The sequence below is a fragment of the Drosophila simulans genome, chromosome 2R (genome assembly GCF_016746395.2).
Source record: "Drosophila simulans strain w501 chromosome 2R, Prin_Dsim_3.1, whole genome shotgun sequence".
Classification (NCBI taxonomy): Eukaryota; Metazoa; Arthropoda; class Insecta; order Diptera; family Drosophilidae; genus Drosophila; species Drosophila simulans.
This window is the reverse complement of record NC_052521.2, coordinates 14,752,227-14,776,731: the sequence shown is the minus strand read 5'-3', so window position 1 is coordinate 14,776,731 and position 24,505 is coordinate 14,752,227. Positions and strand designations below refer to the sequence as shown.

At 47.7% G+C, this 24,505-nt stretch overlaps 3 protein-coding genes across 52 annotated transcripts; 1 reads left to right on the top strand and 2 right to left on the bottom strand.

Annotated features, from left to right (window-relative positions):
• Positions 1-9: 9 nt before the first annotated feature.
• Positions 10-4,843, bottom strand: LOC6734932 (coiled-coil and C2 domain-containing protein 2A). Its single transcript, XM_016168341.3, has 7 exons — positions 3,287-4,843; positions 2,283-3,228; positions 1,840-2,123; positions 1,051-1,776; positions 753-991; positions 569-692; positions 10-207 (listed from the first exon to the last, which is right to left on the bottom strand). Exons 1-7 carry the CDS (start codon positions 4,787-4,789, stop codon positions 16-18), a joined length of 4,014 nt encoding a protein of 1,337 aa, XP_016028246.1. The 5' UTR covers positions 4,790-4,843; the 3' UTR covers positions 10-15.
• Positions 4,844-4,964: 121 nt separating this feature from the next.
• On the bottom strand, positions 4,965-7,741 carry LOC6734930 (eukaryotic translation initiation factor 3 subunit B). The gene is made up of 4 exons (XM_002081891.4): positions 7,532-7,741; positions 7,100-7,415; positions 5,489-7,041; positions 4,965-5,416 (listed from the first exon to the last, which is right to left on the bottom strand). The coding sequence occupies exons 1-4, from the start codon at positions 7,644-7,646 to the stop codon at positions 5,328-5,330; spliced, it is 2,073 nt and encodes a 690-aa protein (XP_002081927.1). The 5' UTR covers positions 7,647-7,741; the 3' UTR covers positions 4,965-5,327.
• Positions 7,742-8,169: 428 nt separating this feature from the next.
• LOC6734929 (patronin) lies at positions 8,170-23,773 on the top strand. 50 transcript variants are annotated; one of them, XM_039292371.2, is made up of 24 exons: positions 8,170-8,246; positions 9,038-9,257; positions 11,861-12,172; positions 12,241-12,329; positions 12,390-12,525; positions 12,582-12,832; positions 12,896-12,996; positions 13,916-14,068; positions 14,870-14,974; positions 15,218-15,448; positions 15,695-15,757; positions 15,965-16,247; positions 16,327-16,699; positions 16,767-16,868; positions 17,103-17,249; positions 17,616-19,325; positions 19,445-19,681; positions 19,744-19,942; positions 20,139-20,213; positions 20,466-20,537; positions 21,071-21,178; positions 22,114-22,314; positions 23,116-23,398; positions 23,466-23,773. In XM_039292371.2, the coding sequence occupies exons 2-24, from the start codon at positions 9,228-9,230 to the stop codon at positions 23,608-23,610; spliced, it is 5,406 nt and encodes a 1,801-aa protein (XP_039148305.1). In that variant the 5' UTR covers positions 8,170-8,246; positions 9,038-9,227; the 3' UTR covers positions 23,611-23,773. The 50 variants fall into 50 exon arrangements, with proteins under 50 accessions (XP_039148305.1, XP_039148304.1, XP_039148306.1 ...); XM_039292370.2 differs by having other exon boundaries at positions 8,197-8,269; XM_039292372.2 differs by having other exon boundaries at positions 8,200-8,405; positions 12,597-12,832.
• Positions 23,774-24,505: the final 732 nt, after the last annotated feature.

Sequence of the window (24,505 nt, the reverse complement as noted above, 5' to 3'; positions counted from 1 at the left end):
GCTGTAGAGTGTGACTCACTCCACCAGTGGCACCATGGAGAGCAGAAACAGCCACACGGACAGCACATCGTTGGCGTGGGCGTGCAAATGGACGGCCACACAGAACTCCACCGAGGCGTCGTGGTTGTAGTGGATGCAGCTGGTCCGGATGCGCTCCGATATCGCCGCCAGATTGGTGTACGCAAAGTTTAGGGTGAAGCCGTAGAGCTGCGGGCAAACGGGGTTAGTGATCGATTGCGATAGTGATTGATGAGTGGGGTAGGGTAGGGCAGGGCAGGGGTCGGCTGGTGACGACGACCAACTGATAAATCCACCAGGTGAACCGCTGTCGTTATAAATATCAAACTAATTGCTGACTTCATTGTTCCACACAAATATGCGATTTTTAGCAGGAAAGCCTGATTGCGAACATTTTAATCGTGGATAAGTTATATCTACAGTTTCATATCTATAGGAAAGCGGTTCCCTTAATAATTATAAAGTTCCAGCATTAAATTTCTTGACAAGACAAATCCACCTTGATATTTCCTATGCATATCTATTTGATTCGAAAGATAGCAAGGCTTACCCTGTAGTTGGGAAACTCTCGTTCCAGTTGCTCGCTGAATATGGGCTCATCATATCGGCCTCTGGAGAAAGTGGATAGGCCTTCCATGTCGCAAAGGATTTTGTGGAGGCGCGGCTGAAAGGCTCTGTGGACCGAAGCCATTAGCTATTGCTAATCTATAGATGATTGGGGGGCATATACCCACCGATTCCAGATGGTTTTCCTGGTGGTGCGCCACGCACTGATCTTCTTCATAATCTTGCGCTCAATCTGCTTTTGCAGCTGGCTGAGTTCGTAGCTCCTCTTGTACGCGTAGTCCAGCTTCTGGACTCCACTCTGGGGGGCAGGAACTCGCCGACTGAAGAGTGGAAACCAGCAGGCGCCATCCTGAAAATTAAAGTGCGTCATGCTGACACGGGTTTCCGTCTGAATGTTGAAATAAATCTGGGAAATAACTAAGGGATTAGGATAAATGTATGGAAACAGCACAGCGTCCAACTTACATTATCCTTTCCCACCACACAATATATGCGTCTAAGTGGACAATGCACATCCTGCAGCTGGTATCTCTTTCCAGTGGCGGGGGATACAAAGAAGAGCTCAGCAGTTTCCGGCTGGCGGAAGAGCACAAAGGAGCACTCGCCATGGGGACAGGCCACTCCCAGAATTAGCCAGCACTCCAAGCCCAAGGACAGCATGTAGTTACATAGCAGGACACCCAGATCCTTGACCGAGCACCAGGTGCTGTCCAGCAGGGATTGATTGTCCAGCCAAACGCCACGGAATCCCTGGCAGGGATCATAGCTGCGCAATTGGCTCAGTAGCGAAACGTAGCGAATGCAGATCTCTAGAGGATTCTCGCCGCTGGGCACAGCAGCTGGTGGAAGGGGCACTGCATCCAGGAGTCTGGTGAGACACACCCTCTTCCCTTGGGCAGTGCACACCAGTGGCTCCACATAGCGCTGCGGCTGGGGAAGAAGTTGCTGAAGCTCCAATCTCCTGTCTCCGAGGTATTGCTGCAGTTCTGGTTTCTCCGCACAGGCCAAGGCGCAGGACTGTAGGGGCATAAGGTCTCCACCGCCGGGTTCGATGCTCAGGTAGAACCACAGATGCACTGCCTCCTTGAACTCCGGATACTGGTCCGTTGGCATGTTCGTGACGGAATCTATCAACGGCCGTTTGTAGCCCACCAAAACCTTGGGCATGGCCAACTCGATACAACCCTCGAACTAGGAGTATATGGGGAATATGGTTTGGATGGGTGAATAGCTTTGCACGATGAAATGACTCACCTTGCGACTGGCCAGTAAGCTGTTGATGGGCACCCGGAATTCGCCCAACCAGTTGCACTGCACCCGCTGGTACAAATCGGAGGCCTCGTCACTGTACTGCTGCTCAATCAATTCGTCGAACAGACTGATCTTCAGATCCTCGCGGAGATCGCCGAACTGACTCTGGATCTGCAGCTGCAGCTGCTCGTTCCACGTGGGATTACTGCCCTCGGCGGTGCGACTGCGGCACAAACGCTGTCCATAGCTTAGGGTCACAAAGGGTCGCACATTGGAGTACATGAGAGCTGGAAGGGAAGATCGGTGTTATAGATGGGTTCACTTTTAATCATTCCAAAGAGTGTATACGAGCTACAACATTGAATAGTTTGTATCTAATAGATACTCTATCTATCGAACTCAAATCTCCGTGAAATGAGTAATTGGATTATCTAAACATTACTCACTCTGGGTGACAAACAGACTGGTACTCATATCGCCACCAGCGCTGGAGCGCCGCTCATTGAGATTCAGGATGTGGCGACTGCGCACGGGGACTCCAGTGGCCCGCACCACGTGGAGCGAAACGCAGAAGGTCTTGAAGAGATCGGGACCGGATTGCTGACCCGACCAACCAGATGGTTCCCTGGGCAGGGAGTTTCGTTGCCCTTGGAAAACGGAGCAAAAAGCCCGCCAAAGGGCTGTCCAACCGGTGGCCGATGAGCGATCCGAATCCTCGGCCAGGAGGAGCAGCGGCAGAGGCGTCTGCAAGGCCTTGGCCCGCCTGGCACTCTGGCTGGCAATCACCTCGTACAGCAGCTGGAGGAACTTTCGTCCGCGATGCTTGTGCAGATCGATGGGATTCCAGTAGGTGCCCGGTTCCAGGAGCTGCACTGTTCCCCGGCCATCCGGCAGGGGTTCTTCTTCCGAGATTTCCTGCTCCAGGGCGGGCACGAAGCGCAGCTGTTTGGTGTGCAGATTCCTCTGCTGATGACGCGAGTGGAGTAACTGGAAACGTCGGTTATCCAGAAGGACATCCAAGCCGCAGAACTGAAGCTGCTGTTCAGCAAATATCAGCGGTGGTAGCTGACTCTTCCTTATTCTTCCACTTGGCGGACGGGGAGTCACTAGCTCTTTGGAGGCTTGCGGCAGAGCGGGCAAGCTCGGCGGCAACAGAGTCTGACGCAGTGCATCCGGTAGTCTTTGTACATCGTCCAGGTGAAGGGCACTTCCCCATCCCTCCGTGGAGCGGTACTCATAGTACATGTAAACGTCCCCAGCCAACTGGGTGGAGGATAAAGTCTGGAAACTGAGCTTCTCCTGCACTGCATCATCCTTGGCGCCCAACAGTAGCGGAGTGCTCATCTGGGCCAGGCAGCGACTCTTTGGGGTCAAGGTGGACTTCTCGTAGAGCTAGAAAAATATAGTTTTATATATAGTCTGGCTCTGAAACCCACTGTTTACCACCCACCCATATGTTGAGGTTCTCTGGAAGAGTGCGTTCCAAAAGCACTCCCATGCACTCGTTGATGGATATCTGGAGATCCGGCTCCAGGCGGTAGGTCCTGCTTTGGCCCACAAATTGTCCGTCCAGGAATATCTTTAGGAAGTAGTTACGCGCCTTGGGCAGCTGATCCCCGCCTGGAATGGACAACCTGGCAGTTGCTTCATCCGCATGCAGACGGAAGACCTCCACATAGGGTTCCTCTGGGTCCTTAAAGGTCTTGTCGTACTCCTTCCTCAAGCTAGCCATAATCCGATCGAATTGTGGTTTCCGTGGAGGCTTCGAGTGGCCCGTCGCTGTGCGGCTGCGGGAGTTCTGGTCGCTCCACAGACGCAGTCGGGTGTAAAACACCTCCAGATGCTCGCGATACACCTCGGCCAGATCCGTTTCGAAGCTCTCTTTCCACGCGCAATAGGAGGCCTCCAGGTCGGGCGGATGGACCACACGGAGGCCAAGCTGGAAACGTGTGCACTGGAATCGCTGCTGGCGGCGCAGCTCCTTCAGCTTGGCCCACTGCTTTAGCAGGCGCTGGAGAAGATTACGCTGGGCTGCGGACTCTGCGTAGTAGCGTTGCCTCAGCTGACGGGTCAGCTTCAATTGACGCTTCACCTCTGCCGTCTGATCCTGGCCAGCTGAGGCGAGCAGCTTGAGTGCCACCTGGCGGGCTATCTCCAGCTCCTCCCTTAGTTTCCGACAGATCCTCTGCTTCCTCTGCTGGCTGTACACATCGAAGAGATCCTCCAGCTGCTGGGCCAGTCGGTGCTCCTCCAAGAGTTGAGGATGCAAGCTGAACCGAAGCTGTTTGAGGCATAATTTCAGGCAACGTCTGGAGGGCAGGCCCTTCAACTCACTTGGTGGCATGGGAGGGAAGAACACGCTCTGAAACCTCCTATGGCACACAGTGCGATATAGATGTTTACCCATCAAGAAACTCGCAGGCTTCTGTCCACTTAGCTGACCAATCAGATCGGAGCCCAATTTACCGGACTTGCTTTTGGACTGCTCCTGGTAGCGGTTCAGCATACGGATCTGGGAGTCCTTCAACTCACTCAAATCGCTCAAATGCAACTGAAAGTGCAGGGTATTACTCGGTCGGTAAAGTAAGCTCTCATCATAGTAGTGGCGCTGCTTGAAGAGCTGACTCCAGGCCAGAGGAGGATCGTGCAGATCGATATGTATAAATGTGTGGGAGGGTGAATCCGTTGGTTCCGCAGCCAGTTCCCCACCAGAATCTTCGTCGCTCTCCTGGCCAACATCTGCGGCAGCAAATTCGTTCTCCTGCTGCATCTCACTCTCGAATCCATGAAAGAACTCCAGGCTACGTGCCTCCATGTCGTATTCTTGACCAGAGATTCTGCCTTCCGTTGCCCTCATCAACTTTTGCACCTCCTGCTCCCTTTTCCGATACCCTCTGGTCGTATGGGTCTTGCGTTTCTTCTTTGCAGTCTTCCTGGTTAGAGCGGCGTCCATACTTACATATGTTACATAGGTTAGTCCAAACGGAAAATGCAAGGCAAACAATATGCCGCCTGCTTTGACCTTTTAACTGGTTGCCATGGGCAACTGACCTGACCACTGTTACACACCTGCTCACCACCTATCGTCTATCGCCGTGAATGAAACATAAAAAAACATACCCCAAACGTATTTTGTTTTCGTTTTCTTTTTGCTGTTTACATACAAATACATGGCAAATCTACTATTAGGCATACTGGAAGGAGGGGTGTGCTCAAGAAAGGTCATTTAATTAGATGTTGTGTTCGCAATTGCTGATTAAGTTGAAGTTTACTTTTGGGCTTATAATTCGTATGTTCGTATGTTGTATGTATAGGCAAAGGTTCCGCTTAGAGTTGTTTGCAAGCAGACGCGTGCTACGGTATTGGATAATGGATTAGGGCCCTGGCATCAACCAGGGCGTAGACGCGTCCCGGACACGAAATGTGAGGCGACAGGATCGCTTCGAAGTAGGCAGGGGACGACAGCGTTGGTGTGGCGTTGAGGGGGTCGTCTACTCCAGCAGAGTGACTTCTTCCTTGACTAAAAATTCAACAATTTCTTCATCCACTTCGTCAGTTTCCAGGTTGTCTGTGTCCACATCTGTTGCGTAAGGATAAGATACATATAGAATTTGGCAAACATTTAAACAATTTGTTTCTTCAGAATACTTACGCCCTCGCAGCATGATGCGACGACTCTTCTGGTCCGCCCACTCGGCGATACGCTTGTTGCGGTACTCCATAAAGGTCTCGCGCAGCTGCGAGCGTTTCTCGAGCAGCTCCTTGGAGGCACGGGTAAGGCGCAGGCGATCCTTTTGTTCGAAGGCAGCGTAGTACTTCTTCAAGTTCTTCTTGATCTCCTTCTGCTTCTCTTCGCTGAGCAGGGTGGGAGGACGCGGGCGCCACAAGAACTGCACAAAGTTCTTGAGGATGGTACGCTTGATGATGCGGCCCTGGAACGTGTACATGTTGAAGCCGGTGTCCTCCTTCACCTTCCATGACGAGACACCAGTCACAACGTAGCGTCCAGTGGGATCCCACTCGACCTCGGAGGCGCGGAAATGATCGGGCGACGACGTGATGATGTAATCGTTGGTGGAGTCCACAAACTCGAAGGTACCCATGGTGAGGTTGGCCATCACGATGAACTGACCGCGTGGCGACCAGAACAGATGCGTGCAGGACTTCTTTTCCAGACGCTTCACCAAGCTGGGCTTCACACCCTTGTTCACCTCGTAGAAGCTCACATTCGACGAGTTGGTCTCGCCGTGAATGATGGAGAACTTGTTGCCGATGGGCTCCCAGGCAAAGGCCAGAATGAGCTCGCGAATCTCCACAGAGTCGACGGGAATCTCCTTCTCGCGCATGTGGAAGATCTCAAAGTTGTAGAACATGCCCAGAAACTTGACGTCCAGGTCCTTCTTGTCCTTCTTCAACTTTGAGTAGCGATCCACCTTAACGCACAGATAGTCGCCGGACTTTTGCCAATGAAGCTTGCAGTCGGCCACATGGAAGAGGTTCTTGTTACGGATCTCACGCTTCTTGGGGATCTCCATCAGGGTAACGCGGGCGGGTATTTGGTTCTGCTCCTCCACCCAGTAGGCGATCACGTTGTCTGTGGGGGACCACGAGAAGCCGCGAATGCCGGGAATCTTGATGGACTTCAGGTCCAGAAGATAGAAAGAGGGTGTCTCGTAGATGTGGATCGAATTCTCACCCATGCGGGCCACAAACTTGTCGTCGTGCGACCAGCGGAACATGGAAAGAACCGACATGCCATCGGCAACAAACGAACGCTTCTCGGCTCCTGTGCGAATGTCCCAGATGATGATCTTTTGGCCCGTGGGTGTGGGCCCGTAGGTCACAAGGTAATTCTCGCAGGGCGAAAACTCAACGAATTGGGTACCAGGATGGGGGAACTTCTGGATCTTCTGGAAGCTACTGCCACCCCAGATGGCCACGCCGGGTTTGTGGAAGGTGACCACATAAGTACCCAAGGGCGACCACTTGACGAAGGTGTCGGTGAAGCGCTCGCGGGTCTCCAGCTCAAAGGGTTCGGGCAATACGTTTTGCCAGAAACCAACCTGCACGCAGTTGGGCGCAGTCTCCGCTGCCACGCAGTACTGGTCATAAGTGTCCGGGTCGTTGATGAAGTTGTATAGATCGCTCTGCACCTTGAAGGTCTGCACGGTTGGCGGCTCCCACTTCTCGGGGATGTTTTCATACCTGCAAGGATACAATTTTATTAATCCCATTGTTTGATGCGGCTGCAAGGAGAACTTACTTTTGGAAATCGGTGAAAAGATTGACGGCAAATGTGTGGTTCTTGTCTAGGCGATGATTGTTGAGCTTCTTGACGGCCTCCTCCGCCTGGCTAGCCTGCTTGTACTCCATGAAGGCGTAGCCCTTGGTCTTGCCCTCCTCGTCGACGGGGTAGACCACATTGACAATGTCTCCGTAGTTCGAAAACAGCTTGTTGATGACCGACTTCAGCTTCTCCAGGCGCACCGGCTCCACCTTCGGGATGTTGTCCACTACCACCACACTCTCGACGCCATCGGCCTCCGAGGGGCGCTGGGCCAGCATATCGCCCAGCAGATCTGAAAGTGCATCACGAATATATATAATTAGATATGCAAATGCAAACTTTCGCACACCGCACACGGATTGAGGTTAGATCGCCGCGTGTGCTGCGCTGGCAGTCGGGGATTTTCACCTTCATCACTAATGTTGTCCACGAACCCGGGCGGATCCTCAAAGTTCGGCTCCTCCTGGTAATCGCTGTCGTTCGCATCCGCACCGGAGTGCTCCTCGCTTTTCTTTTTGGCCATATTCAGCGATCTATTTGCAATTTTCCGTCATCAAACACACAAGCACAAAGTGAAAAAGGAAGAGGGAGATGCCGCATTTGGCAGTCAGAGCGAAATGCTGTTTTGTGTGAATGGTTAGTGTTGCCAACTGCTCACTGCGTTGACAACGCGGCGACGGAGCTGTTATTAATATTTATAAATACATATGTACATGCATATATTTGAATTTACTGTTTCTTAGATCTATTTATATTTATACTGCATACGTTTGTTTGCTTGACAGCAATGACAATAATATCTGCTTCTCTTATGGATTCTTCAAAAACAGAATCTTAGGTTTATGTCGGGTGATAATGTGTTAAAACGACAAAAATATTGGCATTTTGTATTTCATGCACATACAATTATTTAATATTAGTCAATATGTATTAAGCAACAACTAGTTTATTCGTTTTTTCATAATACAAACATATTTTCCGCTTGCAACTCTAGCGATGGAAGTTTTGAAGCATGTCCAACCGATTTTTCAGAATTAGGCGGCAATCGATTTGTTTCCGATTAGCCAAAACCGATTGCATCGAGTAATCATCGGTTTGGGTTCCATCTCTCACATGAAAATTTGTAAGATTTTAGAGCAGATCGGTGTCCGTGATTTTCTCAATTTAAGTCCAATTTGTAGTATTAAAGCTGTTGAAAAATGCAGCGGGGACGAGCGCGAACCGTGTGAAATGCATGCGAAAGTCGTCGGTGCGGCAAATCAGTGCGAAAAACATCCCAAATGTGCGTAGGCCCCACACTCACTCTCGCACACACACCCGCGCGCACATACACAGCTTTTTCGGTCACCACTCGTTCGCTGTGGGTGCGAGCAGTACCACACTAGCAGTGTCGCACACCAGCATTGCCAGCGCAGCGGGAGTGACAGAGAGGCAAACAGCGGGCGGCGGACAACAACAGTGCGAGGCGAAGGAAAATGTTTTCATTTACTTAAGTCGGCGGTTCCCCAAAGAAAATTGGAAACTTGCTGGCTTAAAACGGATTGGGAAAACATTAATTATACCATGGACGGGCGGTTGAACACTGCGATGGGTTGAAAAGTGCGTAAATGGCTTGGCCAGACGAGCAAATCGCAACAGCTGATGCAGCAGCATCTCGAGAAAAGCGAACAGGCAACTGTAAAGTGTTCTCTGTTATTGTCGCACTGCAGCCCCGCCCCCGCCCACCACCCACCGTCGCGCTCCGTGAATGATTCACATTTTCTTTCGGCTGCCCGCCTGCCTTTTACGCTTTTTCCCTGCCCCGCCCCCCGAAAAAAATTCGCAGGCAATGCGTGTGCGCAATTAGTTATTTTTCTCGATTTCCAAGTGGTTTGACAAAGTGCCAATCGTGTTTTTGTATTTTCTTGTGTTTAGGCTCCAAGTGAAAATCACCTAAGCTGAGGAAAACTCCAAGCCACACACACACACGCACTCGCTCGCACGCAGAAGAGACAAGTGAAAAGGAAAAGCGGTGTGTTGTGGTCAAACATAGAGTGCGAAAAGTGCGGAAAGTGAAGTGGCGGGCGTCGGAGAGCCGGAGTCCGTCGCAGGAAAATCCGTCAGCATGGATGTCGAAACACAGGAAATACGACAGGTAAGCGCAGCAAGAAGGCTTCCCGTGTACAAAGTTACACATAAAATAAACTCATATTTGAGCTAAAAACAAAAAGCACTCATTAACATTCCAACGGAGGCGAAGCGGGCCTAAACACCTACTCTCTTGGCCAAAATGGTGCGCTGAGGTAATGCCGCTCGGCAACTTAGCGCTTAGTATGCGACCGACACCTACTTACCAATCGACTGGTTTCGATGGCCAATGCAAACAACTACAACCGGTAGTTGTGTGGGGTGTGCTTGTGCTGATCGGAATAAATATAACGCCAGCAGCCAACTTCCATTCATAAAACTGCAGCTGGAAAATCGAAGCCGGAAAATACGCTGTACCCCTGCGAGATTAAGCATTTGTTATCGTTTTTCTCGCTTTGAGCTGGCCGCTGTTGCATGACCTAATCGCTAAATATGAAAAGAAAAAACAAATAATGAAAAAAAAAAAACGGCTTACGCATGCGAATGCCAGGCGCAAAGGGAGAAACGCTAACACTCTGCTCGGCGGTTTGGGGCCTTGCGTGTACACCGACTTTTCCCCCAGACAACTCCCTAGAAAGTCGCGCTGGAGTCTCGTTCTTGGCCAGCAAGAACAAACAGCTAGGGACCCTAGCACGAACCGAACCCATGGCTAAACCCATTCAAACATCCAAACATCGAGGCGCTGACTCAAGCGGGGCACTCTCTTCTTGCCCGCTTTCCTTCATCAGCACTCTTTGTTATATTTAGCCGAAGATATCGCTGCCCATTCTCTGGAATGCCAAAAACAAGCAACGTTCGGCTAGATAATGAAATCATAAAGTCGCGCCAATTTCAATTTGTGACATTTGAAAACCACCAGCAACTGAAACTTTATTACAAACATGTGGATGGGAATGCTTGCGGCACAGAGCAAAAACATCTCTTAACTGAACAACAATAAATCATCATATTAATTTTAAGTTTTATTTTCTGAAATATAACAATTATACTAGTTTATCAACAGCAGAAATTTTTTAATTATCAGCAGCCTAATTCTCATTAAATTAGATTATGTTTTTTTCGTGTGTATTTGGATGCTTGAATACAAATATGCTATCCATCCATCCATCCATCGTTCGTTTATTCATAGTGGGCGTCCAAAGCAGCCCTCATTTATTGTTTTTCTTCGAATTGCCTGCACGGTCTTTTGAAATTTGAGTTTTAGACATTTTTCCCCCGCGAGTCAATGCAAAGTGCAGCCAGAGTTTTTCCGTTTCGTTGGCCATTCAAATTATGTTGCGGACAGTTTCTTGCTTTTGGTGGAAAGCGCTTCGCTGGGCAAACAGGTTTTCCCTCCACCTGTTGACCAATTCGCATAGCTGGTCGGTCTACGACCTACGCCAATATTGTTTTCCCCACCACTGCAATCCCCCCCGCGCATTCAGCTTGAATTATTTATGGCATATGGTTACAAGCATTTAATCCAAAAACCGCCCAAGAGCAAATTCTTTTCAACTGGCTATGGGTATACAAAAGAATCGAACCACTTCGGTGAGATTCTCTGACATAGTTATTGATGACTTCATGCAACGATTTTGTAAGAAACCCGTTTGAAAATTATGGAATGAAAGCCAATAATGAAGACAGTCAAAGTATTGCAGCAAATACGAAAGGCACGTCGAAATCAAACTGAGTTAATGGATTGATAAACTTACCCCTCGAAGTTTCACCTTATCTCATGTTTACTTTCTTATTTATTGTAATCCCACGAACATTAAAAATGGGGGTCTCTATAAAATAAAGATAAATACCTAAATCTTATCGGACACAAGCACATGTTTTATAAGTTCTAGTTGGAACGTATTTTGCATTGGACTCGACCGATATAGAACCAATTTCCGCATCTGCAACAGCGACAGTTTTCCTCTTGAGAATTTATTTTGATTGCTTTTCCCCCAGTTTCAATTAGACCAAGAAGAGGCCATTCGGAATAGAGCAGAATTGTGATTATGAGTGCAACAAGAAATGGGTTGGCTGGCGAAACATGGCAGCACTCGAGATGATTCTAAAAACGGAGCAGCGAAGAAGGCAGGCGGCTGGCTGTGCGACTGCCCCGCTAGTGGAGTCTTTCATGCTGAGTGACCATCCGACCAGCAACCCCTTCACCACTACCCAGCCACTCCCTTCCTGGCCCCAAAATCCAAAAGAGTTTGGGGGGGGAAAAACAAAGGAAGCCGGCTGGCGGTTGGCGGCGCACGCCAAGCCAAACACGAGCGAGTTTATCGAACTCATATTGAAGATTGTACGCATGGCTTCATTCGCGCACAGATACAAATACTGGCAGATGCAGCAACAGGCGTGGATATACAGATACAAAAGCACTTCAGAGTGCGCTAGTTAATTGCCAAGAAAAGACCCGTCATTCAATCCGCAGAGGATGCAGTTGTAGTGCATTGATTACGCAGGCTTAGCTTGGCCTTGGACGTGGAACGGGAATGGGAACGGGCATGGGCATGGGCATGGGCATGGGTATGGGTTGGGTGCTCCACCACTTGCTGCACAGAATGTTCTCACATTATCGCAATCTCTACTGATGCACACTCCTTTTCCCTTAACATCGCTTCGTTGCAGGCTCGTCAACGTGCTTCCGTCAAATGGCTGCTCTCGAAGGCGTTCAACAATCGCGTGCCGGACAACCTGAAGGAGCCCTTCTACCGCGACCATGAGAACCAGGAGCGCCTCAAGCCGCAGATCATCGTGGAGCTGGGCAATGCCACGCTCTACTGCCAGACGCTGGCCAATCTGTACTCAGATCCCAACTACCAAAGCATGAACCACTGGTCAATAATACAGACGCTAGCGCGCAAGGGAGTTCCCGTGGCCGAATCCGCGGACATGCCCATTACCGAAACGGTATTAATTCAAACAAATCCGCTGCGAATTGTGAGTATATCTTAACTTCAATCTTTATGGTTTCTCCCTAATTTATTGTTCGGTTTTATCGTTTTTAGAACGCCCACATGTCTGTGATAGAATCGCTGATGGTTTTGTATGCGAAGGAAATATCATCGGGTGACCGCGTCATGGCGGCCATACGAAGGTAAAGTCACTAATTGATATTGAGATAATATCCATTTAATATTCACTTTCTACCGTGCAGAATATCTGGCAACAACTATCAGGCGCCCACTGGCCAGTCCTACGAGCAAGCTCTGCTGGGCTGGATTTCACATGCTTGCGCCGCTCTGAAAAAGCGCATTATCAAGGAGGTGGACGCTGGGCTGCCCGACGATAATGTGAGTTGTAACTTCCCTTACCCTCTGCGCATTATTTATCAATTACAAAATCACAGGGTTCTCGTCTGCAGACGCCGGATATACCACCTGTAAGGGACTTCCAGGATCTGTGCGATGGCATATGTTTGGCGCTGCTCATCTCGTACTACTGCCCAAAGGTGGTGCCGTGGACGAGTGTGCGGATTAACTATTTGCCCGCCGTAGAGGACTCTATTCACAACATCCTGCTGGTCTGCAATTTCTCGCAGAAGCATCTGCCCTACACCGTGATGCATATGACGCCCGAGGATGTGACCTACATGCGCGGGTAGCTACTAAGTTTCCCTATTTAAATCGAATATTTTACTAATATGATATCGTTTTGTTTCAGATCCATGAAACTGAATCTGGTAGTGCTGCTGACGGATCTGTTCAACCTGTTTGAGATACACCCGGCCAAATGTGTTTGTTACCCCGGCATGGATGGTCAGGGTAAGTGGAGAATATCTTTGTCAAGTTTCCATTCCCAAAACTCTGCACCGCATCGCATCTATCCGCCAAAACCCTAATCTCACCTCCAAAAGATTGGCCTGCCTGTGTTTGAATATCAGTCCGGGGCATGTTTTGTTGTCCAAATGTATCCGAAGTATTCTTGTTTTGCGTTTCGTTTTGTCTTCGTTTTTCCTATGATTTGCTTTAGATTTTATTCTTGGTTCTATTACGAAGAATTGGTTAACAAGAAAAGTGAAATTAGTCATAGTACCAGTAAATGTATAAAGGCATTTTACGCATTGCATTCAACTGGATATATGTACGAGTGACTCAAATTATACCAGTCAGCGAAAATGTAAAGCATCCATCACTTAGTCACAAGTGCCTAGGAACTTAGAGCGCGTCACAGCTCACAGATTGCGTTGATTACGCCGCAAATAAGTCTCCGTTTAAGATCAACCACGAAGCACCTTTTAGGAAAAGATTGTTCAGTAAAACCGCAGTTACCTAGGCAAATCTTATTTATGTTACTGTATAGTTCCTGCGGTTATTTTCGTTTGTAAATCACCGAGTCCTCCAGGAAATCGACACGAAATCATATGTAATTTTCATCATCTTAGCAATCACCCGATCCCACCAAATGTAGTGAAATTCTCCACATTTCAGAGAACAATCCAAATCAAATAAACCAACTCTGTACTTGAATCTCTTTCTTTGTTTATGTGCAAAACGCTTCCTCTTGCCACTCGTAACCGCAATAAATCCACCAATAATTTGGGTCCTATAACCACACACCAAACCACACCAAAAAACACATCTACACACTTACCAAATGAAAAAAAAAACACACACTCAACGTACAACGTGCCATGTTCTTCTCGATTGATCCGCTCTCCAATTCCGTGTCGACGATATCCAGATGTCATCGCCCGGCGCACTATGGGCGCCAATGAGCACGGGATCTGCCATCGACGGGGCCTCACAGTGCAGCCCGTCACACCCATTCCCGATCTGCGCAGCGATCTCGACCAGCCGCCCGTAGGCTCGCCTCAGAACCGACCACCGTTCCAAGGTTTTACTTCAAATTTTCTATCCGAGCATTTTCTGTGTACCCCAATTTCCCGAATCTCGATTTTCCTCCTTCGTTTGTTCATGAATGTGTTTCCATTTGCATTTGTTTGTTTTCTATTCGCTTGTTCTGCTCACATTCAGTTTGATTGGTTGTTTGTTCGTTTGTTTGTCTAATTGATTATTTCTTGGTGCTAAGCCAAGGAAATCGAATGAAAATTATATGACATGCAGCTGTTTGATAATAACTACAATTTTAATATAGTCTAAGTCACAGTCGCACAATATGCTTTGCAATGTGTGTTGAGTTCGTAAGTGCACCACCACTCATCAGATCGATCAGTAGATATATTCGTACCATGACCATGCATTTTGTCATCGTAATACTCCGAGCACCATGACCGAAAATGACTTGACTGGAGAACTGGATCATATACGACATGTAAATACCGACAGAAGTCATTGATGTTTGTGTAATAATATCAAACCGAATTGTTTTGGTGATGTGTCACACATTCATCTTCATGAAAGTGAAAGTATTAGGCGTTAGACCGACTAGACTGCCCTGGGGATAATTGCCCGGTTCATGGGGCACATCTCAGCTTACTTGGCACCCATACATGGACTGCGATTCACCTTGTTTCTGCTTTCGAATTGTGTGTTTGCTTTGCCCGCTTCCGATGCAACGAGTCTCAATGAATAACCAACCGAAATATTCAAGTTCATTTACCTCGCAAGCTGAACAAATTGATTTTACTTATTTACGTTTTCTTTTTTTTGTTTTTGTGAATTTTCGTATATTTAGTTCCGCACTCGAATTCATTTGGCGGCGGCTTAAATCGCAGATCAACCCCGCCCAACGAATACCAGACGGTTCAGTCAAATAATTTTGACGGTAATCATGCCGAAGGTAATTTATTTATTATTGTTACTTTAATTATTTCTCTCTACCTATTATTTCCATTAATTTTTGTGTACGTTTCTGTTTGCTCTTTATTTGCACACAGACACTGCAACTCAATGTCTTATTGGTTTCTGATTGAATTTAAATTTTGTAACTTTTTCTTTTCACCACCCACCGACCCACACACGCTTAACCACCAACCACCGACCACCACCAACCACAACGCCACCGCTGCCCGGCAACCTGCAGCCTTCGTGGTGCACAAGTCGCGTGGCATCACCACACTCGCCTCCATGCACTCGCAGCAGCAGCAGCAGCTCCATCAGCAGCAACAGCATCAGCAGCAATACCATCAGCAGCCACTGCAGCAGCACCCGTCCCAGTCGCAGCTCCAAATCCAACAGCAGGAGCCCTTGGTTCCGGCTCGCTTGCGCCAGGCTAAAGAAAAGACCAATGTTGAGTCGAAGGCGGACGAGAGAGGTTTGCCCAGCTTGCAGTTGATTTCTTAATTTCCTAGACCAGACGACTTGTATGTGGCGGATGAATGTGCTATTAGCTCCGCCATGTGGGAACTGGTTAATTGCTTGAACCAAGCTCCAGTTAAAATGATTATCGTTTCTGCTGCATACAAGTCGCTAATTTGATTTCATTTATTATTTATTTAATTTGTTTTATCTTCTTTTCATTTACTTCTGTTCTGTTTGCTCTCGAATGTAAATCGAATAGGCGATTTTGTCGCTGCGGGTCGACCAAGTAACTGGGAACAGAGCCGCCGGCCAAGCTTTGCAGGTATGAGCCAACTCTGTCACTGCTGACCCAGAATCGTTGTATCAAACGTAGTTGTTATCCATCCATTTGTGCGTTAAGTTGAATGCAATTTAGTTCGTGTTACGGTTACTTTTAGCTTTATTACATATCCTTCAAGCTCTTCCCGATCCAATTGTTGTCGTGACAGTCATTCGGTGGCAACTTTTTAACGCTTTGCTGCACTTTCAGGTCGTCGCTCGCGCAGAAACTCCTCCAGCGAGGACTCCCAGCTGACCATCGAGAACTTTGGTGGCTCGCAGGATCAGCTGAATACGCTGGGACGATACGAACGCGACAGGGAACGCAAACTGTCCAACACCAGTGTGGGCAGTTATCCAGTTGAACCCGCTGTGGCCGTTCGCTCTTCAATTGCCGATGCTAGGGGCACGTTGCAGTTGGGCTACGATACGGACTCCGGCTCTGAGAAGCAGGATCGCGAAACGGAAAAGTATTCGATGCGCCGGCAAGTCAGGTGAGTCATACTTTATGAGAGTTTGCATTTATGTATAAGCCGTGGTCGATTACATTTTTCCCTTTAACCTTATCGACAGTGTCGACAATGTGCCCACGGTGTCGTCGCACAATCTTTCGAATGCGGGCAGCCCGTTGCCGGTGGCTAGGCACAAGCAACATTCCAGCGACAAAGACTACAGCAGCAACAGCGGCATGACACCAGATGCATACAACGATTCCCGCTCCACCAGTGGCTACGATCCGGAGAGCACGCCCGTTCGCAAGTCCTCGACGAGCAGCATGCCAGCAAGTCCGGCTGCTTGGCAGTTGGATGTAGGAGACGACGATATGCGCTCGCTGGAAAACGCCAGCAAGTTGTCCACCATTCGAATGAAATTGGAGGAGAAGCGGCGGCGCATTGAGCAGGACAAGCGCAAGATCGAGATGGCTTTGCTGAGGCACCAGGAGAAGGTAGGCGTTGAGTCAAAAGTGTAGAGCTTTATAGGTGATCTGAATGTTTACTTCTATGTATTCGCAGGAGGATTTGGAATCGTGTCCGGACGTGATGAAATGGGAGACCATGAGCAACGAATCAAAGCGCACGCCTGATATGGATCCCGTGGATTTGGACAAATACCAGGTGGGTGTGACAAGTTTTCCCCCAATTTCCCTTCCCCCGTCTAACCCATACAATCCGAGTGCCAGAGAATTTATGTCTAACGCCTGTGTCTCTCTTTTACCCCCATTTTGTGTCTGTGCCTGCTTCTACATCCACACATACTTACACGCAACAATTATACAACACAAAACACGCCCATTAACCAATCAAACCACATTAACTTACCTCCTAATCGCCGGGATGTGGATCAAGCAGCAAAGTATCGCCATTATGAACATGAATCTGCAGGATATCCAGCAGGATATCCACCGCCTGGCCACCCAGCAAAGCCAAATGCAGGCGCAGCACCTCCAAGCCCAACAGCTCATGCAGGCTCAGCAAATAGCCAACATGCTGAACCAGGTAATCCATCCGCCCATAACACATCGTCCGACTTTAAGCTCAGTGCAGCAGTTGCTCAAATTAACGAAGGATGTGGAATGCTTAGTGTTTTGTTTTGTTTCTTGGCTGGGAATTTAAGAACTGATTAGTGATTACTGCTTATATGATATTTGAAAGTAGGAAGTCTGATAAGTCTGAAGTCTGATGCAGTAATCACTAGCCTGATTCTTTACTGAAAGTACTCCAAATTTGTCGCCAAAATGAATTCCAATAATGCACGTTTGTCAACTAACAAATTGTTCTTTGATCTCGTTCCCTGCAACTTGCAACACGCCACTTTTGAAATCTGCAACTCGCCACCTGCCCACACTAACCGTGCGTCCACAGCAACAGACCTATGGGTCGCAGCAGCACCTGGCTGATCACCATTACCAGCAGCAGAGACCCATGCAGCAAAGCTTTGGTTCATCGCCCCATCTTCCGCAGGCCTACAACGCCCCAGTCAGCGCATACAGCTCCCGTCCGCCCAGTCGCGATCCTTACCAGCAGCAGCTCCACCATCAGCAGCAGCAGCCCATGCCCATGCCGCAACAGATGCAGTACGTCAACGAGCATGGGCAGTATATGTCGCCGCCGCAGCCCGCACACTACATGCCGCAGCAGGCACAACAGCCGCAAAGCATTTACAGCGACAACGGGGCGGCGTACAATCACAGTAACCACTCGCCATACGGCGGAGCTCCACAGTATCGGAGCAGCGTTGTGTACGACGATTACGGGCAGCCCACCAACCACTTCTACCTGCATGAGTCATCGCCGCAGCCTCAAGCTCATCCGCATCCGCAGCGCAGGACTTGGGCTCACTCCGCAGCAGCCGCCGCTTATGAACAACAGCAACAGATCCAGCCTTCCCTGGTGGATGTGAATGCCTGGCAGACGCAGCAGCACCAAAAGCAGAAGCAGACCTGGATGAACAGGCCGCCCTCGAGTGCGGGAGCCCCGAGCCCTGGCAGCTTTATGCTTCACCAGAACGGAGCAGGAGGTGGTGGCGGTGGTGGTGGCGAGCTACAGCACCTGTTTCAGGTACAGGCTTCGCCACAGCACGGGCAACGTCAGGTTAGTGGATCCAATGGCGTGCAGCGCCAGCAGTCGCTGACCAACTTGCGAGACAATCGCTCGCCCAAGGCACCACAAAACATGGGAATGCCCATGGGTATGCCGATGCAGCAGGAGGACATGATGGCACCGCAGAGTATTTGCTTCATCGGTGACGAGGAGGATGTTGATGAGCTGGAACGGAACATCATCGAATCTATGCAGTCAACGCACGTCTCCGACTTTGTACACCAACAGCAGCAGCAGCACCAGCACCAACAGCAACTTCAGCAGCAACATCGGTTGCAGGGGCACAGCGGACGAGGCAGCAGCTCGGAGGATTATGACAGCGGGGAGATGATCTCCAACAAGCTGAACATCACCAGCGGCAATCTCACCTATCGCATACCCTCGCCATCCCGTCCCTCCATCCAAGCCAACAGCTTCCAGGATCCCCGAGCCATGGCAGCGGCTTCCGGTGGCGAGGACCAGCCGCCCGAGAAGGGTTTCTACATCTCCTTCGACGATGAGCAGCCCAAACGACCCAAGCCACCTCTGCGCGCCAAGCGATCGCCCAAAAAGGAGTCTCCACCGGGAAGTCGGGACAGCGTCGATAACCAGGCGACCCTGAAACGCGAATCGCTAAGTCATCTGCACAACAACAACAATATTGGATTCGGGAATGATGATGTCAACAGCAAACCGGTGACCAGGCACAGCATCCATGGCCTAAACAACTCCAACAGTGTCAAATCTCCCGGAAATGCCACGTACAACAAGTACACGGATGAGCCGCCAATCCAATTGCGCCAGTTGGCCGTTTCGGGAGCAATGTCACCAACTAGTAACGATCGTCATCACTTGGAGGATGTCAGCAATCAGTCACCGCAGCAGACGCAGCAACCAATGTCGCCCACGCGACTCCAACAGAGTAGCAACAACGCAGAGGCGGCCAAGAACAAGGCGCTGGTCATCGGAGCAGATTCCACCAATTTGGATCCGGTAAGAGCGCCAAATGGGTCTTGTGGGTTCCAAGTCGTTTTTGCAATCAAATAGATGAGGGGATCTGATAACAAAATAAGTTCTTCGCATATTAAGCGTATCCATTTATATGCCTACAGGAATCTGTTGATGAGATGGAGCGTCGCAAGGAGAAAATCATGCTACTGTCGTTGCAACGTCGCCAGCAACAGGAGGAGGCGAAGGCGCGCAAAGAGATTGAGGCTTCCCAGAAGCGAGAAAAGGAGCGCGAAAAGGAGGAGGAACGATCGCGGAAAAAGGAGGAGCAAATGGCACGGAGAGCGGCCATTTTGGAGCAGCACAGACTCAAGAAAGCCATTGAAGAGGCCGAGCGAGAGGTACAAGAGAGTTGTACTCAACAATGCAAAGCATGAACTTAAACTTTGATATTCTTTCATAGGGTAAAACCCTGGATCGGCCCGACCTTCACGTGAAGCTGCAATCGCATTCATCCACCTCAACGACCCCACGGCTGAGGCAGCAGCGCACCACGCGTCCCAGGCCTAAGACAATTCACGTGGACGATGCCAGCGTGGACATCAGCGAGGCTTCAAGCTTCTCTAGTCGGGGCAAAAAAGGCTCAAGCTCGAATCTAACCGGTGAGCAATTTACCGGGGCTCAAAAGAACAAAAGAAAACGCCACAATAATCGATGCCAGGTTTTTTTTTTTAGGAATTTCGGCACGCCGAAAATACTTGTGTTTTATTTTGTGTTTTATATTGTTTTGTCCAGCTATATACCTATTTTCTGCTAATTTGTTAACTTTTTGTTTCGTTTTGAATTTGAACTTAACAGGCTACGGTCAACTAAGCTCAAATTCAATGAAAAGAGATTACTACAGGGGCTCGCAAGACTCCCTCACTGTAAAAGGTAATTTATGTTTTTGTTATTTTACCCTCATTGCATTGTCTTATATTTCATCTGTTGTAGTTTGATCTAAGTTAAGCATGTTTAGTTAAACTTTAAGTTCATTTTGTATCTGGCCACTTTCCGATAAATGGGTCTTAGAATCTAACTATTTGAATTGCACCTGTACTTGAATGTAGCTCTAAGTTTTCTTAATAACTATGGTATTTGGACAACCTATTTGATAAGACATAACAACTAATCTCGTTTAAACAGAGTCACCCGATGATTATCCCAGTACAAGTTCAACTCCGATTGGACGACGGGGATCGTACAAAACTTCCAGAGGTTGGTGATGGATAACACGCCCACTTAGTTCTCTTTTTATTTTTGTTTCCCTCTGTTTAATTTCACAAATTCGCATTCGAACACGCTAAGAAATGAAACGAAAGTTGAAACGCTCCAGCGCTTATAGTTTCTTATGGTTTGTCTTTAACTAACTAACAAGTTTTGATTTTGGTTCAAGTACTGATTTATGGCTAACAGCAAACTGCATACAACCTCAACTAATCCAATGCACCAATGCCAGAAAGATTGCACCTGAGCTGAAAAGTGGACCTGAGGCGCGTTTGAGGATATACACACATCAGATATTTTAATTTCTTTAATTTTTCTGGTTTTTGGGTCTACAATTTTGAAGATGAATTTTGGTTTTTGGGGGTGCCGGGCGATCTAAGTTTGATTTACGATATTTGTACCTCATTTTGTGCCACCCATTCATTTGTGTTAACGAATTGCGAATGAATAAGAATCATGTGTTCCACCTGTATACTGATGCACTCGGCTCGCGTCTTTCGTGACCTGACTCCACCTGATTTCAGAGCCAGCCGGCGTAGAAAGGGGCCGCACTCTGTCGCGTATCTCCGTCGCTAAGGGCAGCACGCTTAATTTCCGGGGCCGAAAGTCCAATTCGCTAATGAATCTGTGCGGTAAGAAGCGTTCCACAGCAGCAACAATCAAGCTGCCTGCCTGTTACCTTTCTCTGTTACCCCATACTCTACTCTCTATTTAGTCCTATTAAGTATTTACCTTTCTGCCACTTTCTTTCTGTTGAAGTTGTTTTTTGGGTATTTCTAGTGGTATCTTTTGGTTAAACCTGTGACTGTGCTTTGGTTCTGGTATCTTTGGTGGTGATAAGTAACTTACTTTCCCCTTTCTCATTTCTTTTCATATATTTGTACATATTTGATTATACTATTCTTTGCTGTTTTGCGATTTTAGTTTGTAACCTTTCACTGGAATGATTCGGTCTACCACGTTCCTTACGATGATGCGGTGGTGGTGGTGGTGGTGTGGTTCCCTCTCAAGCTTTCTTGTGTTCGTCAGATGATTTGCGGGGCCTGGGGTTGGTTTCTACAGCTTTATATGCGCAACTGGTACCGGCATACTGTCGACCGATCGAGTTTGCTTACTTACTCCACTTGTGAGATATGGGATACACTAGCACAAATACACTCATGCAAACATCTGCACCGCCAACACTAATCAGTACATTTTTCGATTTTAATCCAGATCATGATTCAGATCAACTAGCTATTAAGATATCTACGAAATTGCTTAACTAAATTTTGTGCACACATTCTCTTCTTTTATTCCTCTTTCTTTCAACTCAATCTTGTCTAAAAACGAATCTTGAAATTAACCAACAAAAATCCAATCGAATATTAACCGAATTAAACGAACTCATCGAACTCGCCATCCATCCACGTGACTGGTGACTAACAATAACGCATCCATCGACTGGTTTCACCTGCATGGACCTGGGTGATACCGTTCTGATCAAATCTGTTTTGTGCATGTGACCGTCCGCGCTGAATGCCTCGACTTACACGGATTCCATCCCTGCTCTTTGCTTGCCGGTTAGACACAGATTCGGGACTGGGACGCGCCACTCCGCCGAGGCGTGCTCCGTCGCCTGGAATGGGAATGGGCGCTTCAGGTAGGCATATGCCATCTCCCTCCGGACCGGGCTCATTGCCGCCAGGTTTGATATCGAAACGTCGCGGATTTGATGATGGATCCAGCGATTTCTCTTTAACTCCGAATTTGAACATGGAATATTCGGGTTTGTATCTCTCTCTCTCGTCTTCAAAACAATCAGAAAACAAATCATACCAGCCATACCAATACTTCAAATCAATCCTCAGTTATCCAATCACCTTCCACCAATCCATACACCATTGGTCATCTGCATCTCACCTGCATCTGTACTACCTAAGTTGGAACGCCTAATTATGATTTCAGAATTTTGTAATTTTATCGGTTTGTTCATTCATTACGAATTGGCATTATCTGTGCAGAATGCACTTTACTTATTCGACATACATATGAGTTCTACATAGATATACAAGATATTCTAGTGGGCTGCGGCAGTCTGTAGAATCCGATTCTTCGTTCGTCCACCTGTTACCTTCCCTAGCGTCGTCAAATCCACGACTTTCGATGTTCAAATGAAACCCAAAAAAATGTGTTTCTTAGTGATATAAAAACACCGCAAGAGTTGCAAGATTAACCAGCTTCACTTTGAAATACTAAAAAGAAAATTGCAAGCACTGTTTAATGTTACATTTTATTTGCTTATAAGTTATGCAATTTAAGCCAGGCCTTTTATTTTCGTTATTTTTTTGTGCGAATGTTTTTTTATGATTTGCTTACCACTCCCTAGTATTTTAAAAATGAATCCCGTAGATTCACCAACGTTTTGCATTAATTCTTGCACGTGTCCTGCATTTTGATAAATTGACTAGAAGATTTTGCGATCTAGAATCTAGAAGCTTGACATTGCCACCAAAAAGTAGAAGGAGATATCCGAAAATATGCAAATGTGCCAACCACTTTTCTAACTTTATCTGTACTGCATCTACAGGTCCTAAACTCTATAAACAACCAGCGGCCAAATCGAATCGTGGAATCATCCTGAATGCCGTTGAATATTGTGTTTTTCCCGGCGTTGTCAACCGCGAGGCCAAACAGAAAGTGCTGGAGAAGATTGCGCGCTCGGAGGCGAAGCACTTCCTGGTACTCTTCCGCGATGCTGGCTGCCAGTTCCGCGCCCTCTACAGCTACCAGCCCGAAACGGACCAGGTGACCAAGCTGTATGGTACTGGGCCTAGTCAAGTCGAAGAAGTCATGTTCGACAAGTTTTTCAAGTGAGTGGAATGGTATATCCTCCAATTTACTTGATTTCTCAAACGTATTGTATCCCCATTTCTGCAGATACAACTCAGGAGGCAAGTGCTTCTCGCAAGTGCACACAAAGCATCTGACAGTGACCATCGACGCCTTCACAATACACAACTCCCTGTGGCAGGGCAAGCGGGTGCAGTTGCCCAGCAAAAAAGACATGGCGCTTGTAATCTAAGCGGTGGGCTGAGTATTTTGAGTGGCATCTCGATTCGGATGCAGGAGGGAGGCAGCAGTGGAGCGGTTTGGCCAACAACGGGCGCTTGGCGCGGTTTTGGTCGGAACCACACTATTCTACAAGATTGCGCATTAAGACATCTATGGAAGCATAACAAAACATATACCGAATGTTTTTCTATAGGTCGCGGGGCTTTGGTGTTCATCGGGGCATATACGGCTAAATACTATTTGCACATGTTTCAAGAACAACAAATCGGAATTTACGAAAAATATTGTAGTGATTAATACAATGCGATTGAATATTTATTTTGAATATAAATGCATATATCCAGCCTAAGAATTTATTGTTCACGCAAGCCTGAAGCAGTAGGAGAAGCATTCAATTGTAAACGAAGAACAGATAGAGCAGGTAGATTGCACTCGACAGCCAAAAGAATGTAATGGAATTTTGAATGAATGTATTTTTTGTTTGCAAACAGTAAGCTCCGCTGTACGAAGATGGGAGGAACAAATGTAGAAAATCCTTTTTATTAATTTGTTTTATATTGTTATGAAGTTATTCATGTAAAACTTTTTCTTGGCCTTGGGCAGGCGGAAATGAAATCGTGTATGGACCGCAGCCAAAGTCGAAACTAATTTTAATGCCACTAGCTATTTATTTTAACACTAATTAATATTTACTTTTTATGCGTATTTAAAAAGGAATAATAATACAACTAATACTTAAACTTATGTATATCTATACAAACAGAAAAAGACTTTTGACTGCTGAAACGGAAATCATCCACTGTTCTTTTAGATTTCTTTTTGCAAAGTCAGATGCACGACGAGCAGTCGGACTCTAAAATCTCCACAAACTGTATTGCACTTCTAACCACACTAGAACTATTTCG

Excerpts from the sequence above, each read along its gene's own strand:
- LOC6734932 (XM_016168341.3), bottom strand. The coding sequence starts at position 4,789 with ATGGACGCCGCTCTAACCAGGAAGACTGCAAAGAAGAAACGCAAGACC. Across the intron at positions 1,777-1,839 it reads GCTTACTGGCCAGTCGCAAG|TTCGAGGGTTGTATCGAGTT; the intron begins GTGAGTCATTTC and ends ATATACTCCTAG. Across the intron at positions 693-752 it reads AGGAAAACCATCTGGAATCG|AGCCTTTCAGCCGCGCCTCC; the intron begins GTGGGTATATGC and ends TTCGGTCCACAG.
- LOC6734930 (XM_002081891.4), bottom strand. The coding sequence starts at position 7,646 with ATGGCCAAAAAGAAAAGCGAGGAGCACTCCGGTGCGGATGCGAACGAC. Across the intron at positions 7,042-7,099 it reads CTTTTCACCGATTTCCAAAA|GTATGAAAACATCCCCGAGA; the intron begins GTAAGTTCTCCT and ends GTATCCTTGCAG. Across the intron at positions 5,417-5,488 it reads TCGCATCATGCTGCGAGGGC|ATGTGGACACAGACAACCTG; the intron begins GTAAGTATTCTG and ends CTTACGCAACAG.
- LOC6734929 (XM_039292371.2), top strand. The coding sequence starts at position 9,228 with ATGGATGTCGAAACACAGGAAATACGACAG. Across the intron at positions 14,069-14,869 it reads GAACCGACCACCGTTCCAAG|TTCCGCACTCGAATTCATTT; the intron begins GTTTTACTTCAA and ends TCGTATATTTAG. Across the intron at positions 20,214-20,465 it reads AGACTCCCTCACTGTAAAAG|AGTCACCCGATGATTATCCC; the intron begins GTAATTTATGTT and ends TCGTTTAAACAG.